The sequence below is a fragment of the Rhamphochromis longiceps genome, linkage group LG6, assembly GCF_057381845.1.
Source record: "Rhamphochromis longiceps isolate RC_006_pf linkage group LG6, R_longiceps_female_GT1.1, whole genome shotgun sequence".
NCBI lineage: Eukaryota > Metazoa > Chordata > Actinopteri > Cichliformes > Cichlidae > Rhamphochromis > Rhamphochromis longiceps.
Window position 1 is genome coordinate 13,678,850 of NC_140562.1, and position 19,303 is coordinate 13,698,152.

The 19,303-nt window shown below is 39.7% G+C and overlaps 1 protein-coding gene across 1 annotated transcript; it reads left to right on the forward strand.

The window, feature by feature from the left end:
- Nucleotides 1–363: 363 nt before the first annotated feature.
- On the forward strand, nucleotides 364–6,746 carry LOC146667632 (uncharacterized). Its single transcript, XM_085408493.1, has 10 exons — nucleotides 364–435; nucleotides 1,658–1,779; nucleotides 2,057–2,347; nucleotides 2,431–2,664; nucleotides 2,770–2,874; nucleotides 2,981–3,199; nucleotides 3,653–3,994; nucleotides 5,114–5,459; nucleotides 5,552–5,609; nucleotides 5,969–6,746. The coding sequence occupies exons 2-10, from the start codon at nucleotides 1,725–1,727 to the stop codon at nucleotides 6,152–6,154; spliced, it is 1,836 nt and encodes a 611-aa protein (XP_085264619.1). The 5' UTR covers nucleotides 364–435; nucleotides 1,658–1,724; the 3' UTR covers nucleotides 6,155–6,746.
- The last annotated feature ends 12,557 nt before the right edge of the window (nucleotides 6,747–19,303 follow it).

A 19,303-nucleotide genomic window follows, 5' to 3' on the forward strand; every position in this document is an offset into this window, starting at 1 on the left:
TAAAGCGCCTAAAGTAACACGATTAGCAGGTCTTGTATTTTGCATCACATGCATTTCATTGTGTTTACAGACAGAACAACATGAAAGCAAACACTACAAAAAACATCATCTGCTGTACAAATACCTGATTTTCAATTTAAAGATGTCTGATGATATTATGTGGTGTCAATGTCTGTATCCCAATTCAGGGTCTGCAGCCTTAAAGTACGCATTTCAAGGCCGATTACGTCACAGCGGCGCGCCAAAGGCTGTCCCAATTCAAAGGCTGCTCGAAATGCGGCCCTGAAATGCATCCTTCATTTCCCTGAGTTTTAAGGCTGTGGCAGTGTAGACTTCGTGGCCCAACAGATCCCAGAATGCATAGTGCGGCGGTGGGTGTGGATAATTTTGCCGAAAAAAACGGCGGATGAGGGGCGCCCGAAGAGTAAACTTTAAGTAAGTACTGAATATTATGTCACGTATTTATGTGCAAATGTTTAATAATGAAGAACATTAAAACATTACTGTTGGCCACATGTCGGCAAAGTTATGTGACATTAGTGACGTTTGTACTAACTTGGTTTTAAAGCCTTTAAAATATACTCCGTTCAATAGCTGAGCTTAATCCTACAGAGAATGATCAAAGCTCATGTAGAAAGAAACAAACAAATGAACAAAAGATTTTCTCCTTCATTTCTGTCAAACAAAGCTGTATGAAACGTTTCCAGCTGTTAGTATCATGGTTGCTAGACAACCTGGGCAGCGCAACGGAGGCTAGACCGTCCCATTACACAAGCCTCGCACTTCCAGCCTAAGCGGTCTTTAAGTACGCGGCCCTTGAGGACCGTTGAGGCTGCGTACTTTAAGGCTGCAGACCCTGAATTGGGATACAGCCAATGTCTGGCATGATTGTGTTGAATGGGGCGATCGTAGCTCAAGAGTTGGCAGTTCGTCTTGTGATTGGAAGGTTGCCGGTTCGAGCCCCGGCTCGGACAGTCTCTGTTGTTGTGCCCTTGGGCAAGACACTTCACCTATCGCCTACTGGTGATGGCCAGAGGGGCGTGATACAGCAACCTCGCTTCTGTTCTGACTACAACTGTAGCTGCCTTCACCAGTGTGTGAATGAATAGTGGAATCGTAAAACGCTTTGAGGGTCTCGAAAAGCACTATATATATGCAATCCATTATCAATAGTTGTGCGCGTTGTGTTACTTTCTGGGTGATTTGCAGCTTCAAACATAAAAATCCTTCACATTGTTTGTGTCAAAAATTAAAACATTAAAGACATCATGTTTGGAGGTTTAACATCTGTTAAATTAACAACAACAAACATCTTCACGTTCTCATTGTTATCACTGAAGGTTTTTTGTTGTAAATAAACACAAAATATTTATGTGAAATTTAATGATATTGCAATTTTTACATTTTGTAAACTAAAAAACAATATTATAATTTTAATAATGATGACAAGAAATAGAAAATACATTTATTTGAGGTCAATACATGGATTCTTCACTAGAGGGCTCTTTGTGGGGCAAATAAGTAAATGAGGAAGTGATGGTGTTAAAGCTGAATGCAGTTTGTCTGCTGACACACTCACACAAGTCAGTGATTCCTGGTAGACAGATGTTGATTTTTAACATTCATGTTTCTGATATTTCTGAAACTCTGAGAGCAGCAGTGATCGGCTCTTTACAATCATCATACATCAACTTTCTCATTAGAAGAGAAAATCTACAGCAGCCATGTTGTTGGCCGAAGCTGGATGTTTGTTCATGGGTTTCATTCTGTGTCTCTCAGGTAGGAATAATTTGTTTCTCCTCCTCATGATGACTGTGATGATGTTTGTGGAAGGCAGGAGTTTTAGTGTCAAACCTGCAGAAAGTTACAAAATGATTTTAGAGAACAGAAGATTCACAGTTAACAGGATTTGTACTTTTACTGTTCTGAACTGTCAAGTGTATCAAAGCACCAGATTGTGATCCTTCACAGTAACATGCTGTCATCACAGATTAGCACAGAAAAGAAAGTTAGCATAAATGTTCACCATGTTTTCTAATCACATGTTGTGTTAAAGGTGTTCAGGGAAAAGCAAACAGCATCTGTGCCTTGAAAGGTTCATCAGTGAATCTGCCCTGCTCACATCAACATCCCACTGCAAGAAATGGCTGGTACACTGGACACGATACTGTCTCCAAGATAATGTTCTCAGTAGAGGAAACACATGTAAAGTACAGCATGTCAGCAGAGAGTAATTTCACTCTAACAATCAATAATCTGACAGAGAGAGATGCAAATTTTTACTGCTGCATTAAAACTGCTGACAGATCAAAGTGCCAACAAAGTGGAATTCATCTCCTAGTTACAGGTACAGTTCTTTTTACAAATGCATCACAAATTAATGAGTTTATGAATGATCAGTGTATTCATGTTGGTCATGTGACCTCTCAGAGCTGCAGGTAAAGGTGATTCCTGCCACAGAGGGACAGACAGTAACACTGATGTGCAGCAGCAGCTGTCCTCTGACTGAAAAGCCTGCAGCCTACATCTGGTACAAGAACAGAGAGTTTCTCTATGAGGACTGGTCTCCCTGGTACCAAGAGCTGCTCAGCAGTGAGGAAGCAGTCACATACTCCTGTGCTGTCAAAGGCTACGAGCATCTCAGAGCCCCTGAAGTCTCTGTGGGTGAGTCATGATGGACACCTCCTCATCATGTTATGAGATGTTAAACACAAACACTTTACTCTTCAGACTCTAATGAATTTACTGAAAGTTGTTGGTTTTTCTCAGGTTCCATCACAGAGACCTGCTTCAGTGTGACCTATGCTAAAGGGAGAATGTGTTCTTCTCAGCAGACATCAGTGGACGAGTCCTGCTCCATCACATATCCCAGAGGTGAAGTTCTGGACAAACTGCACTTTGAAATTTCATTTTTATTTGTTAATTTATTTGACATGACAGAGATGAACTGGTGGAAAATGTGTTCATCATCTCCCAACAGAAATTCATGTCCAGAGGACTCCTGCTGAACACAGAGGTCACATCAGACTGACCTGTAACAGCAGCTGTTTTCTGACTGAGCCTCTGATTTCCTTTGTGTGGTATGAGACCAGAAAGCCTACAGTGCAGGAGGGAAAACAGATTCTAGTTTCCAGATCTAATCATGACGGTTTGTCTTGTGCTGTAAAAGGTCTTGAGGATGTTCGCTCTGCTGACGTCTGTGAGTAAACTTACTGTCTCTCCACTTACAAAGTATTACCACCACTTCTTGCAATTAAGACTAATCATCACACTGGTTTCCTGTAAAGTTCAGGATCAGTTTTAAAACGTTGGTGATCACATCACAATTCTCAGCTGCAGATCCAAAACTCTCCCTCTTCAGATCTGCTCATCTATGATACTAACAGTATTCATCTCCTGACTTCTGCTCAGCTTTTTCAGTCTCACCCAAGAGTAACTCAGTCTGTCATTTTGCCCAGTGTATTTCTTTCTTCTTTTATATATATTTAATGTTATTATTTCATTATTGCTTTTATTAATTATTTGGTTGTTTTTATTATAAGCATACTTTAAAGTGCTTTTTACTTGTTGTTGTGCTTAAATGTGTGATAGAAATAAACTGATTTGACTAATTAAGTTTAAATATCTCTTCTCTGTTTCATCCATATTTCAGGTGTAAATGATTCCTGCTGGACGTTGAATTATGTCCACAGCAGAATCTGTGCTCTGGAAGGATCTTCAGTCAACATCTCCAGTAAATACTCACATCCTGACTACGAGCAGATACAGTCTAAATGTTGGTATAAAGTCAAGAGAAATGCTGAGGAGGACGTCAGGAGGAACCTGACTGAGGATGCAGATCATGTGGAGTATGATGACAGCATGAAGAACCAACACATCCTCAGATTAAAGAAGCTGAAGAGAGATGACTCAGCAGAATACAGGTTCACCATCACAACAGGAAATGAAGAAGTGAAACAGTTTGATTTTCCTGGAGTTACTCTGATTGTCACAGGTAATTACAGCTTGTTTGACTCACTGTTCATTGTTTAGATCCCAGTTAGTCCTGTGTGTTACTCAAATAAGCTAACAGAAACTAATCTAAGCTGGTAGTGGGGAGACTCAGCCAGCTCTAACAGCCTACAGCTGCATGACTACAACGTTTCAGCTTGATGATGAAATCCACGAGCAACTCCAGAGTTAGCTGCAATTATTAGCTATTAATGGCAATTAACAGAAGCTCTGCTCACCTATGTTTGCACTTGTTACTTTAGTGGTGAAAATAGTTCCCAGGTATGTGTTAGCATAAGGACTAGAACAATCTGTGAGAACGATTTTAGAGATGTAATATTTATACACACGTTTTCAGCTTTATTGTTACTGAAAATGTCCACAACTTTAGACTTTAAATGTAGTCTTGTGTTGCTTTGAAGGAGAGAGAACATCAAGGAGAAGCAGAGACTCAGCACAAAATCACCAAACCTCTTCCAGGTTTCAGTCCAACACAGCCAGAATTCCAGTTCATAAATCCATTGATTATGGTTCATCCACTCGGGTTTACAACTAAAAATGTCCTCCAGTAATGTCACAGCTGTCACACGTACACTAAGATTTGTGGCCCTTGGACCATTTACTGCCAGTGGGCTCGTTTTGGGTTACAAACAGCATGAAGCACCATCATTCATCTATGCAAACTGGTCAAGGAGACACAACCTGATCCATGATGGAGTCATCAGACGTTTCAAGATGTTTATACAAACTGATGCAATTTTATTTCCTCATTCAGTCAGTGATGAAAGGTTTTTTTAGTCTAATTTTTCTGTTTCAGTCCATGCATGGTTATCAGTCCCCAAACAGAGAAAGAACAGACAGACAAATGTTAAGTTATGTGAGCAATTAAATCTGTCATCTCCTACATAGAGTTAAAGCTCTTTATGTTATCCTTTACAATAAAATCTTTACTAAATTATTTAGTTTTCTTTTCTTAAACCTAATACAGTTTTCATATTTGTAAAAGAAAAATATTCTCTCACTCACTTTGTAACATTGACGCTAAACACCAACCTGCTGTTTATAAGAAACACTTAACATAAAATATCTCTTACAGTTACTGACAAGTTTAAGTGTTTTTCAGAGCTGAGAGTGAAGATGAGTCCTTCTGCAGTGGTGACAGAGGGTCAGAGAGTCACACTGTCCTGCAGCACCAGCTGTCCTCTGACTGACAACACAAACTACATTTGGTACTTGAACAGTCGACCTCTGACCCCGAGAGAGAACCAGAACAAACATCTGATCCTAGACCCAGTCAGCAGGGAGGATGCAGGAAGCTACTCCTGTGCTGTGAAAAGCAACAAAGATATCAGCTCTGCTCCAAAGACTCTCACTGTCCAAAGTATCACAGGAACATGGACACCAGCAGCTGCAGGAGTTTCTGCAGCTCTGCTCCTTTTAATACTTCTCACTGTCTGCTGGTGTGTTAGGTGAGCATCACTGTGTTCTCTTTCAAACTGTCATTCACACACTGACCTGACACCATCTGTTCACTTTCATATTCCCTTATTTCATTAACCAGAAAAAGGAGAACTTCTAGCCAATCATCAACAAGTGAAACAATGGAAAACTTGGAGCAGGTAAACAAAATAAATGCAATAATTCTTCTACAACAGAGGAACATCCCCTTGATCTATCTAGATTATTCCTTCATGCATGACAGAGCAGCTTCATTTTAACAAATATTGGAGATTATGTATTGGAATTTCAGGAGCAGGACTACCCCTACAAACACCGTAGTTCCAGCTGTCATCTATATAGGTTCCCCCAGTTCTGCAAGCTGATCATTCTTGTTTACATGCTCCACCCTCCCTCCCTCCTGGTTCTCCATTCTTTAACTTCTTCGCTTCTATTTAGTACATGGGGATCTGCCAGGCCCGGGAGCCATCGTTAGCCCCTTTTAACATGTTATTAACATGTTATTTCTTTTTTTTATCAGGTAAATTTTGGACCCCAGCATGACGACATCTCAGCTCAACCAGCAGAGCAGGAACTTGACTACAGCGAGATCAACTTGTCCAAGATCCAAACAGAACATCCCTACTCCACTGTTCAGTCATTTCAAGAGCAGGAGCATGTCCCCTACGCTGTTGTCAACTTCAGAGACAACACAACACCTGAGTGAGTTTATTTTATGATTATCAATAAAACTCAATGACCAGGCTGTGGACACCTAGAGCCTGTACAACACATCAACTTAAAGAAGATAAAATATAAAAACACATCTGGACTTAAATTGTTCTGTTCATGATGTTGGTATTACATTCACTTCTTGTATTTACTTTTTCTGATGAGTATGAACAAACTGTGGTCAATCTTGACAGGCTTCGTTCAAACCCTCATAGGAACTGAAACTAAAGCATTTGTAATGGTTACCAGCTTTTTATGTTGAGACAATCGTTCTCAGGCTCTGTCTCACACTAGATAAGAGGAACCCTCAAGAGCAGCTCTTTATCTATATATGTATATATTAAAATGTGTTTCTTAAAGTGTCTTTGACACATTAAAAGGTCATCATTATCTCAGGCTTTGCCCAACATGCCAGCAAAATTGTTCTAAAAATTGCATTAAAGAACAAACAAACAGTTGAACTCAATTTCTTGTAAAGTCAAAAATGTCTTCATCATAAATCCATTGGAGATTTATAGGACAGACTTCATATTTATGAACATGTAACAAACATTTTGTATTACAAGTAGAATAATAAACTTTATCTTTAGCCCTTGTGTTGTCCTTGGGTCATTTTTGTCCTCTAAAGAAATCTTTTGCTATCAAAAATGTGTTTTTTATTCATCAAATGGTCTGAAAATAACAGAAGTTATTCATTACTATGCTATGCATGATTGGAATAAGTTTTAAGTAATTTGATTTATTAATGGGGTTTTTATTGGATTTTATAATACCTGTGGTCCTTGTGGACAACAATGACCCCAAAGTGTTGCAAAGGGCCATGTTTTCACACCATACTGCTTTCAAACATCTTTGATCTTGGATCACTGATGTGTGGGGTTAAGCAATGGTCATAACAACCACAACAACAACAACAACAACAACAGGCAGCACAATGAGGAGGCAGGTGCTCTATATTCAATGAAATTGTATTTATATAGCGCCAAATCACAACAACAGTCGCATCAAGGTGCTTCGTATTTTAAGGTAGACCCTACAATAATACATACACAGAAAGTATGCTCATAGGCCTCCATTGCACTGGAGATTTGTGAGTATACTTTTTTTTACCATGTTGTGCAAAGCAATGACCAGTAGAACAATGCATATATTGTCCTCTAGTATAATGAGGACAACGAGAGAGGAAGAATAATGGATCGAATGCAGCTGTAGGCATATGTGGGTGTGTTGATTCTTACTGCCGTGCATCCAGTAGAGTCGCTACGGCCAGTTTATGACATCCTGAGTCTGGTAGAGAAGTTTTCATGCTGACACAAGATTAATCATAGAATCACAAAAAGGATATCATTTCTTAATAAAGACACAATAGAAGATCGTCATTCATGACACAAACGTGCTCCCATTTGCTAGTTTCTTCTTCAAAAAAGTAAGAGTTAGTAACTGAGTTACAATATTCTAAAAGTAATTAATTACTTGAAAAGTAACTGTTGCATTACTTTAAAAAAATGTTTAACCCTCTGGGGTCCTGGGTGTAATTGGCCATTTTTGACTACTTTTGATTTTCCCTCCACATTTTACCTTTAAAAACTTTTTACTTTGCCTTGTTTGGTATCATCCTTTTCAGCACAGCCTCACGTGTCTGAATTTACAGTCAGGTTTACATTTTGACATACTGTATTAACACAACTGATCTAAAATCAGACAAAAAACATAAAATCCGAGTAAAAAAGCTTATATTTTTTACTGTAACAGACATGTGTAATGAATCATATTTCATTTCATATTTCTTTAAATACAAATATAAATTGTCAATTTTAAAATCATACGCACAAGTTTTGAAAATAACAAAGTTACTTGCAGCCATTTACCTTTTACCCCTTTTTTAAATAACCATTTCAAACTATTTACAGAACAATCAGCTGTTCTGCATGCAATAAGATGCCACACAAATTTTTTGTGCCACTCCAAAAAAATAATTTCTGTCCTCTATAAAGGAGAACATCACAGCCTGATACCTGCAGGTCTGACAGCAGCAGGTGCATCATCCTGATTCTACCTGGAGACAGCAGTCACCTCATTGTTCTGACACAAAACACAAAACTATCCACAACACTACACACTAACTACACAAGACAACAGATTGACTACACACTCCAAACACGCTAAACGTCACAAATCTCTCACATCTCAAAACTCGCTCTCTCTCTCTCTCTCTCTCTCGCTCTCTTTCTGCTCTCTCTCTTTCTGCTCTCTCTCTTTCTCTCTCTCTCTCTCTCTTTCTGCTCTCTCTCATTCTCTCTCTCTCTCTCTCTTTCTGCTCTCTCTCTCTCTGTGAACAAAGTTTGTGTTTTTTCCATTGTTTAAGCACTGCTTCCAGCCAAGAGTGATACCATATATGCCCTATAGCTGCAGAAAAGGCTAACATTGATTATTTTTACAAAAAAACAGCTAAACATGAGATGTGTTCTCCATTCTTTAAGCACCTGTTCGAGCATCGTTTAAGCACCGGCACCGTTTCAGAAGTACCGGTTTGGCACCGGTATCAGATAAAACCTAAACGATACCCATCCCTACCACGACTACTTTATTCTTCCTCAGTCAAACAGCAGCACTCATGCGATTGTTTTCCTCCTAGCTCCAGGTGTTGTGCCAAAAAGTGACCGTGATTACCATCAGCGGGAGCGCGCGGCTGCTTAAAGCTGTAGTGTCCAGATTGCTTACATAGTCAGCTACTTGCATGCAACTGATATAAGAGTGTGAATGTGTATGAATGTAGTTAGGAAGAATCAGTTTAATTGTAATTGGGTGAATGTGACATGTTGTACTAGATACATGTTGTAATGTGTTTTGACAAGCAACCATTTGACTAACAGGTCTGTCTCACCTGCTCTTGTTCCCTCTCTGTTCCTCTCTCTCCCTCTTTGTGCTGACAATCAAGCCAAACAGCAACATCATCAAATATAGTTGAAACCAGATATTTACATACTCTTCAGATAAAAACATAAACACTTGTTTAATTGTTAAACATCAAATCAGACTAAATGCTTATTTTTTTTAGATATAAAATACATATATAAATATAAACAACATATTTGTTAAATAGAGAGAAATTGTATGTATTATTGTATTCAAAATTGAGCCACACTTATGGAGCTCCACAGTTCTTTTCTTGGTGTTTTGGTTGATATCTCTTGATTTTTGCATGTCAGAGAAACAGGCTCTGTGTTTTGCCTTATATGCATCCACAGCTGTGCCACCAATTTACTCACATGGACTCTACCAACCAACCAGAAGCTTCTTAAGCTCAGAATGCAATCGTCTGGAGTTTTCTTATTAATTAACAATAAACTTAGTGTACATGTACTCCTACATTTGATGAAAGTGATAAAAATAGACAGGTCTCTCTTTATTCTGACATTTAACTAATTCAAAAGATATTTCAATATTTATTGATCTAAAACAAAAAAGTTTACTCTAAAATTGATGTTCAACAGTAAAGAAAAAACATTTTTTTGTTTTTCACTAAAGTGTATGTAAATATCTGGTTTCAATTGTGAATATACTGCTGTGTATTGAAATTCATCTTGTTTTGCATAGAAATATACTGAACAACACACAAAGCATAATATATAAAATAACATCTACCTGAGTTTTTTCTTTGAAAGAAGCTCCTTATGTCCATTGTTTTGTACATCAGTACATAACTGAAAGTGATTTCGAGTGCTTTGATTAGCCATTGAGGGTAACAACTGAGATTTGAAGAGATATTATTTACATTGTGCTTCTTCTATTTTGGGGGAATCAAAGTTAACTCACCCAAACAATTTATCCAGGCAATTTGATTAAGACACTAATTGATTAGAAAAAAATTCAAACAAAAATAATATTTTCATTAAAGTATCAATACAAGTTCAAAGCTCATTACTGCCACCATGTATCAAAAATTCGTAATTTGTTTTAATTTTTCAGCTGAGTCTATGAAAAATGTTTAATATAACACACAACAGGCATGCAATAGTATTTGTACACTTGCAAGAAAATTCCCATAGAGCTATATGTGTGGTGTGCAGTGTCTCTCTAAGGAAATGTGATGAAACTGGTGGCAGGCCTTAAAAACATACTGTTATCTTCTGTAAAAGGCTGAACTGTGCTAATTTACACAAGAACTGGACTGAAAATCAGTGAAAACAGGTCTAATGGACTCAATCCAATGTGAATATAGTGGTTCAGTGATTGTCTGCAGCTAGCTGTAAAGCACCATGGAGGTTGTGTTATGGTATGTGGATCCATATACTGCTGATGGTCTGGTGGCATTTTAGGGTCCCTTTTATCACACAGCTTAAGGGAAACCTTCAATGACTTGAGTGTATTTGTAAGTGTATGTATGGAGTGAATATGAAGAACAAGTGAAAAAGAAAAGGGAAGCAAATACTGCAGACTTACATCAACCAATCAGAGGTAGATTAACCCACAGTGTAGGGAGAGGCAGAGACTTACGTGACACTGTCACAGTGAGTTTACATTTCCTTAATACTCGGTCCAAAAAAGGATAAGCTGTATAACTTCTTTATTGGTTCAATGTTAGAAGTAAACCTGATCAACCACAACAGGATCAGTGCTAAGGTCACATGATGCTACATGAAACATCTTTAAACAGACTTTAGTGGGTCGGTTGTTTCCTGAGTCAGCTTTAAACCACTTCACACTCATATTTCATAGTAAAAGTGGAAGTCACTGTGGTCAAACTGTCATTCAGTAAAGAGAGCACACTAACACAGACATTACAGTCTTTAGTCAGACACACAGCTCACTAGGCTCCATTCAAACACTTTTCACAGCCTCCATTTGTGATGTTCTTGTGCTTTCAGTTTGTCAATAGTAATTTTGCCAGAGACTGGAGGACCTCCCTGTTCTCATCAAATAATCTAGGTGTCCCAAAACATCCACTAGGACTGCGTCAATGTGTGTGGGTGCTCCACAGAAGATCTTCCACTGGAGCAGTCTTGTGACATCACTCTACACTCAGCCTTTGACTAAGTTATGATGATTGATGGTCAAACAGTGCACCTTAAATCTGACCCTGCACACAGGGTCAGATTATATAGCGTTAGTCTTGACAATCACAATAAGGAAGACCACACCCAGTTGTCGGTGCCTAAAAGCTGCCAGGAAATTATTTTCCAGGCGGCTCATTACAACCTGATGGCTTGTCACATGGGGTATGACAAAACTGCCCTGTGGTTTGCATCATCCAGTGCTGGAAGCCAGGTTCTGTCCCAAATACCAGGCGGTATGTGCCCGAGGAGGGGGGCGGTGTTCACAGAGGGAAAAGTGGGAGCGAGAGTGGAAGAATGAGGGAGGGTCTGTAGTGAGGGGAGGTCCAGAGGCAATAATACAGACAGAGCTTGGCTGGCCAAGTTGATTGATGGGGGTATGCAGGGTATGGTGTGTGGCTTAGCTGCAGGTTAGGGGTGGAGCAGTGGGTTGTGAATTGGCCAGGGGAACCTGGCACAGCCAGGTCTGTCAGCCTTCACACCAACTACACCTTTCCTATTTTCAGTAGCTACTGGGGCCCAGAGAAGAGAGATGTGTGGTATGTGCAAGGCGGAGAAAGGAGCTGACAAAGTGTATATATGTAAAAATCACTCTAAATAAAAACAGTTAATTTGTCTCTAAAAACACCAGTACAGTAAAAGTTCACCATTGTTGTTAAAGAGGTTTTGGATCTGCATTCATGCTTCTTTTCTACTGCACATGACAATGAGTTCCCCGTACTACTTTACTTCACAGGAACCAGAACTCAATCCATTACAGCACTCGCCTCTGTCAGTGCGCCCAAGAGCAGCTGTGACTACAATGTAGCTTGCTATCGCCAGTGTCTGAATGTGTGTGTGAATGGGTGAATGACTGAATGTAGTGAAAAGTGCTATACAAATGCAGGCCATTTACAGCACTTTTTGGAATGTGGTGGGATGAAAATTGACATTATGGATGTGCAGTTGATAAATCTGCACAGTATGTTTGATGCTGTCATGTCAATATGGACCAAATGTGGGAAATGTTTCCAAAATTAAGACAGCTTTGAAGGGAAAATGGGGAACCAATGTGTACCTAATAAAGTGGTACATTTACTTTTACATTTACTTAGTGTTTAATAATATTTAAAAGAACAAAAAGTAAAGTGAGTTCAGCCGAGGCCCAGTTAATCTTACCTTCTTTATCACAAAGGGTTTATGTTCTGGAAAAATTCAAAATGTTAATCATCATATTCATTGTTCCCAAATAAGGCACACAGGGAGCTCTGCCCACAAGTTGTTCTGATATGGTAAGGAGGTAATCCATAGTAAATATAAGTACCCTGCTTTGAGTTCATATTTATATTCATAGTCAAAAGAGCTTACAAAGAAAAGAAAGTAAATATGAACTCATATTTACTTTGAGTTCATATTTATCACTTCCTGTCTGTCTAAAAATCCTTTTTAAAAATTATTTTTCACAACTTTCCAGGACTTGCTTCTGTACGCACAAACACACACCTTCATCTGTCACCTTCTTATGCCCTCCGGGTGGCTCTTCTGTGTATCCTACTATTAACACATCCTCATCCTCCCAGCCTGTAACAACAACAAAGCTGGCACTCAAACAGCACAGGACACGACTCCTTCATGAACAGCACACAAAGTCTCAGTTTCAGTGTTGTGTTCACACACAGGCTTAGTTTTCAGGTTCCATTGCCTCAGTGAAGTGAAAGTACATAACCCTCACATTAAAAAAATGAGTGCGGAAAATTCCTCTGGTGCCATCCAGTGGTATGTTCAGTGCACTTCACTATTCCTGTTAATACAACATCTGAAAAAGAAAAGAGTGTAAAGTCCTGCTGTCATAGTAAAAGAATTTCTTCATAAACTCAGAAAAATCAGCATTTGAACCAAATAACAAAAATATTTTAAAAATCTGGTCTCAGATTTATTATTTTACTGTTTTATTGTGAAGCACTTTGGTGTGCCTTAGGGTTTTTAAATGTGCTATATAAATTGTATTGTAGAATAAGCTGAATAACACAGTGTATTGTGGTCTGGCTTGCACTGTCAACAGGTAAGCATTTTTCCAGTGATATGGTGGAAGAAAGAAACTGTCACAGTGTTTGAAACGGACTCACGTGCAGACCAGGTATCCTTGGCAAAGAGAAAGTGCGTTTATTTACAGTGAGACACCAGGTGAGAATATATATACAGTGTGGTGGGGGAAAGGGTCCGGGGGACCAGGGGCCAGGGGGAAACAGGGATTAATCCAATACACGTTCTCAGTTGTTCCCCACACCCCCACTGATTTGTGATGAGGGGTCTTTGGTCCTATTGACCTTGTACAGTTCTAGGCATTCCAGGATCCATGTCAGGGACATTGACTCACAGACAATGTTCCCTCTAATTTTTCATGTGCCTGAGCAAACACACAAACTCCCTGAGCGGACCCTTGGACCACTGTGAGCAACAGCAGATGTGTGCACTCTGGTCACGCCAGCATCAAATCCATCCAAGTTTATTTATTACAGTGGTTCCCAAACTTTTTTTGCTCGGCCCCCTTTGCTTTACAAGAAAATCTTTGTGCTATCAATGCATTTTTCAAAAAAATGCTTCTCTGTGCAAAACATGCTCACGATGCAGGGGGATTAAAATTTTGTTGGGGATACCTACCTTGGTACCACCGCTGTGCAGGTGAAGCCAGTGTGCTTGGACACGTTGCAGTGGAGATTTTTTTCTTTTGGTTTTTGACCACCCTGAGTCTTGGGTTGACATAACATCTTGTTGCTATGCCACCTTAAATTGGTCATGTGATTGGTTTACCACAACTTCTTTATTATTCCTCAGCTAATCTGTCCACACCGCATTTTCTTCTTAGTAACGGCGATGTAACAATAGAAATAGTAATTATTCAGATTACTAGTTACTGAAAAAAGTAACGGCCGTTATTCCCACCACTGATAATGACACGATTACCTGCATTTCCACTACTCATAAGCTCGTGTCAGTATTTAATGATCAATATCCACAAATGAATATTGGAACTAAATGACACTAGATAAGCACATATTTGACTGAGAACTTAAACTTCACCTTAATTTAACGTCTGCCCTGCTCACATCTCGTTGTCATTAGCGTGTCTTCACTCCACATCGGCCACACCGCTTTGCTAGCTAAAACACGGGTGTCGGCATATAAGGACGCCATCATAACCACTGTGGTCTTCAGGACTTTGAGATATAAAAAGTATATTTATGTGGATTCACCTCTGTTTGCACCATTTTGTTATCAGCGGTTGCATCTGTGCATGCCAAAGAGAAAATTTTCATAATAACAGCTGGATACTGAGCTGACTCTACCTGCCTCTTGCATGTAGCACAAGCGTTTACTACTATAAGGGAGAAGAATTTCAATTTATAAAGGCAGTTAAAAAAAACTGTTAATACTTCCATGAACCATTGAGCAAGGCATATTACTAGATAGATGCTATTAGGAATGCTTTCAAAAGGCATCAACAGCACAGATACAGTGGATATCATTCACAGAACAATGTTTTCAACCAGGATGTAAACATTTTCAACAACATTGCAAGCATTGATCAACAACCGCTGATCAATGGCTATGAGTTCCATTCACTGAGAGTTGGGGAATGGCTGCAATGACAGCATTGTAACATGGTGAAAGATGTACCCTTAGGCCCCCTGCTCGATTCAGAGATGGTGGTTGTTGATCAATGGTCATGAGAATTTGCATAATTATGACGAAGGAACTGACCTCCCAGCCCATTGTTCCTTCAGTGAGCTGGTTTCAGTCATTATGCAAATGTACTGTTTATAAGATTGGGGAAACCTGCAGTCAGCTGAGACTGAAGAAGTCAGTTGGATGAGTGATGAAATGTTTCTCCCAGTGAAAACGTTACGTCCAGATGAACAGAATCAACTTTTGGAGACAGAGAATGAACTTGTTATGCTCACTGTGTAACTGTCTCCCTTTATAAGAGCATTTTTCTGACACACTACTTAGCAGTGACATGCAGTGACTTTTATAGAAAGGAAAGCAGCTGATAAGCAATTAAAAGTCTTGACTAGATACTCACAGTCTCTAGTGAAATTGAAATAAGCCCAGTTTTCAGTGAAAATATCAAACTGCAGCCACAAGATGGCAGTAATGTAAAAGAAACACGTTGTTGCAGAATTTCTGAAATACAAATCTGAAATAAAAATCAGTGCTTATTCTTTACAAGTGAAAGTCTAAGCTAATTATCCACATATGTGTGTCTCGTACCAGGCTTCAAGCATCTGGAGAGTATTGTCAATTTTTTAAAATACCATCATTGATGCAGTTGTCTTCTTTGAAAAAGAAAAAGGAGTACATTCTGTTAAAATTATGGTCCCCAGCTATAATATACTGGGCAACATGGCGGCATGGTGGTTGGCACTGTTGCCTCACAGCAAGAAAGACCTGAGTTCAATTCCACCATCAGCCTCTTTCTGTGTGGAGTTTGCGTGGGTTCTCCCTGGGTACTCTGGCTTCCTTCCAAAGACATGCAGCTAGTGGGGTTAGGTTTATTGGAAACACTAAAATTGCCTATAGGTGTGAATGGTTGTCTCAGTCTATGTATTAGACTAGCGACCTGTCCATGGTGCCCTAAGACAGCTGGGATAGGCTCCAGCGGGCCCCCCGACCCTGAAGTTAGATGGATATAAGATGCTGTCGTCCTTACATTTAGAAGAAGTGTATGACTAGGAGCAGTCCGGTTGTGCTGCATGGATGTTGTGTTTAGAATCTCTCCACCACACTCCTCTTTTAGAGGCAGAAACGTGCTACTTGCAACGTGACTCTCATGTGGTTATTTGGTGGTTCAAGTGACGAGAAACCTGCAGACATGACGACCTGAAAGTGACATGATGAACAGTCAGTGTAGTGCAGCAGCTATCTGCCATCATTCAAATTAACTTGAAGTATTCTTTGCTGCTCTGTACTTTACCATGATTCTTATTTTCTTTCTTTCCTGTAAAAAGAAAAAAATCACAAGATATGCTCATAAAACTTGCAGCAACAGCAAATTTGATTTAGTTATGAGAGTTTTACCAGAATGAGAGTAGAGACTTGTAACACAGCTGTCTGTGGTTATCTTGTGGCGTGAGAAAAAGAAACCAAGAGAAAGAGGCAGATGATGTCTATGATACTGTAGTTCACTATGATGCATGCAGAGCAACACTTTTGAAAGAACAATTTATTATCACACATCTGGATCTATACTGTTCACTCTACGGAATTCTTCTTTAGACTAATTAGTCAGTAATGACACTTTGATATTGAAGATCTCATCTTTAACTGTAAGTTTCTCAACACCAATGTATACTACACCATACTACACTAAAGTAATTAAGTAATAAGTAAACAATTAAATGACGTAAAAGTTCAGTACCGTAAAATTATATATAAGAATTCCAGCTTCTCATGTTCCTTTTTACCCATGTTGCTGTCATTCGGTATCTTTACGTCTATCACTATGGCCATCTTCCTCTCCTTGTCCACCACTACTATGTCCATTCACTTCGCCATCACCAGTTTGTCCATCTATATCTCAAAGTCCCACAGGATCTTAGTTCGGTCAGTCTTGGTCATTCTCGAGCACCCCCCTAGAGGGAGGACCATTTTGACCTTGGGACTTCCAGAACATTTTCCAGGCCACAGATGTTTCTGTCCTGCCTGCTAGCATCTTACACCCTGCTGTTATGTGCTGGATTGTCTCAGGGGTACCTTTACACAGCCTGCACCTGGGGTCTTGCCTACCCCAGCCTCTATGGATCTTGTACTTACAGCTTGTTCCTGTGCTGCCATGATTAGTGCCTCTGTGCTGTCTTTCAGTCCGGCTTTGCCCAGCAACTGGTAGGATTTCTGGATGTCAGCCACCTCCTCTATCTGATGGTGGTACATACTGCACAGGGGACTAACCTTTTCAAGGTCAAGGTCAAGGTTCTTTATTTGTCACATGCATAGTTATACAAGTATAACACACAGTGAAATGTAACCTGACACGCTCCTTGACATGTGCAAAAAAATTGGGGGGGGGGGGGGGGGGGGGTGTAGAGGAAAAACATTATATATATGTATATATATATATGTAGTATGTACATTGGGTGAATGTGCAGTAGTAGCAGCAAGCAGGTGAATTCTGTACATTAATATGAATAGACATCTGACTATTTTACAGGATAGACAATATAAACATATTTAAAATTAAAGGAATTGAAATGTACATTGTGCCTTGGTTTAGTGTCTGGAAGAGTCCTGACTCAGTCAATTATAGATGATGTGAGAGGGCGGGTGTGTGTGTTTAGGGCACGGATGGCTTGGGGATAGAAGCTCCTCTTGAGTCTCTCTGTCCTTGCCCGGAAGATGCGGAACCTTCTACCAGATTGCAGAAGTTGGAACAGTTTGTTGCCAGGATGGGACGGGTCCTTTTGTGATGGTTCCTCCTCTTTCTTGGGTTTCTGCTGCCTGTGGTATTCACTGAGCATGCGGCCTGACATATTTGTGCGTGTTCGTTGTGTCGTCCTGGACTGTGGTGCTGACACTCACTAGTCCCCGGCCTCCTTCCTTCCGCTTAGCATAGAGCCTCAGGGTGCTGGACTTGGGGTGAAACCCTCCATACACGGTTCGGAGCGTCCTTGTCTTGATGTCAGTGGCTTCCATCTCCTCAGTTGGCCAGTTTATTATTCCAGCAGGGCGTTGGTGTTGATAGTCCGGATCTAGTTCTTACCATTCATATGACTCTTCAGGACGTGCCTAACCCTCTACAGGTACTCAGTGGTTGCAGCTTTCCTACCGGCTTCTTTGTGTCTTCCATTTGCCTGTGGAATTCCCAGATACTTGTAGCTGTCCTCAGCGTCTGGAACGTTGCCTTCTGGTAATTCGATCCCCTCAGTTCTGACCACTTTTCCTGTCTTCATTACCATCTGACTACACTTCTCCAGTATGAATGGCATTCCAACGTTGTTGCTGCATATCTTGATCGTGTGGATCAGGGGATCAATATCCCCTAAGCTCTCTCCTGTGTATATATTGTGTCAGTCTCCCTTTGTCCTTTATGGATCATCAGCTCACCTTCCCTCAGTGTTTTCTAGCTTCTTGTGCCTCCTAATGTTTTGCTTAGTGTAGTTCTTTAAAGTTTTAGTTTTATTGTAATTTTTTTTGTCTGGATTACCAACCTGATAAATGGTGCCTTTTATTATAGTATTATTGTCTCCCATTGTCCGAATTTGGGTCCTCGACCTCTACACTTGGTCTGCTCATCCCACAGACCCTGACAGTTACTGGATTTTTCTTTTGTGGTGTAAAAAAATAAAGAAACATGATGACAGAAGTTTTCATTTCTGACAGCATGCATGAAAACTGCCCTTTTTGAAGCACTAGCAAGTTTTCTTGCATTTTGCAGGACATTTGTGAAACATGAATTTCATTATTACACATTTTTCAACTGAACAATTCAAGCACTGCTACTTTTCTTCTGATTTCTTCTGTATAATATGCCCGAAAACAGAGAGTGAACACTGACCGATATACCAGCTGTGGTGTCTCTGTTTTGATGCTGAAGTTATTTCAGATAATAAAACCATCACTGGTTACAAACTCTTTTTTTTAGTGAGCAGGCAGTGACTTGATGGTGGATTCAAAGTCACCCGTGTGGTTATCAGTGAAGTGCAGTGTTGTATAGTGATGAGCTGGGATGTTTTCATCCATAGAGTCAAGGTTCAGCTGAGGAGGCAAGACAGTTATTCTAATTTTACATTGAACTGCTTCAAACCTTTGGCTGATTCTTCTACAGACCATCAAAGTGCCTTGAAAACTATTCACCCCCTTCTTGATTTTTTTATATCTTACACTTAAAATGATCAGATCATCAAATACATTTTATTGTTAGACAAAGATAAGTAAATGCAAAATACATTTTTAATTGATGATTTTAGTTATTAAAGGAAGAAAGCTATCAAAACCTAATCTTGCCTCCCCTATTTTAGTAGCCTGAAAACAGAACAGAGCTAGAGTCTAAGGATAGAGGCTTGCGTGGCTTCTGTAGCCTCAACCAATTAAATGCAGTGAACTGTGCACTCATC

Excerpts from the sequence above, each read along its gene's own strand:
- LOC146667632 (XM_085408493.1), top strand. The coding sequence starts at position 1,725 with ATGTTGTTGGCCGAAGCTGGATGTTTGTTCATGGGTTTCATTCTGTGT. Across the intron at positions 2,348-2,430 it reads AATTCATCTCCTAGTTACAG|AGCTGCAGGTAAAGGTGATT; the intron begins GTACAGTTCTTT and ends GTGACCTCTCAG. Across the intron at positions 3,995-5,113 it reads AGTTACTCTGATTGTCACAG|AGCTGAGAGTGAAGATGAGT; the intron begins GTAATTACAGCT and ends AGTGTTTTTCAG.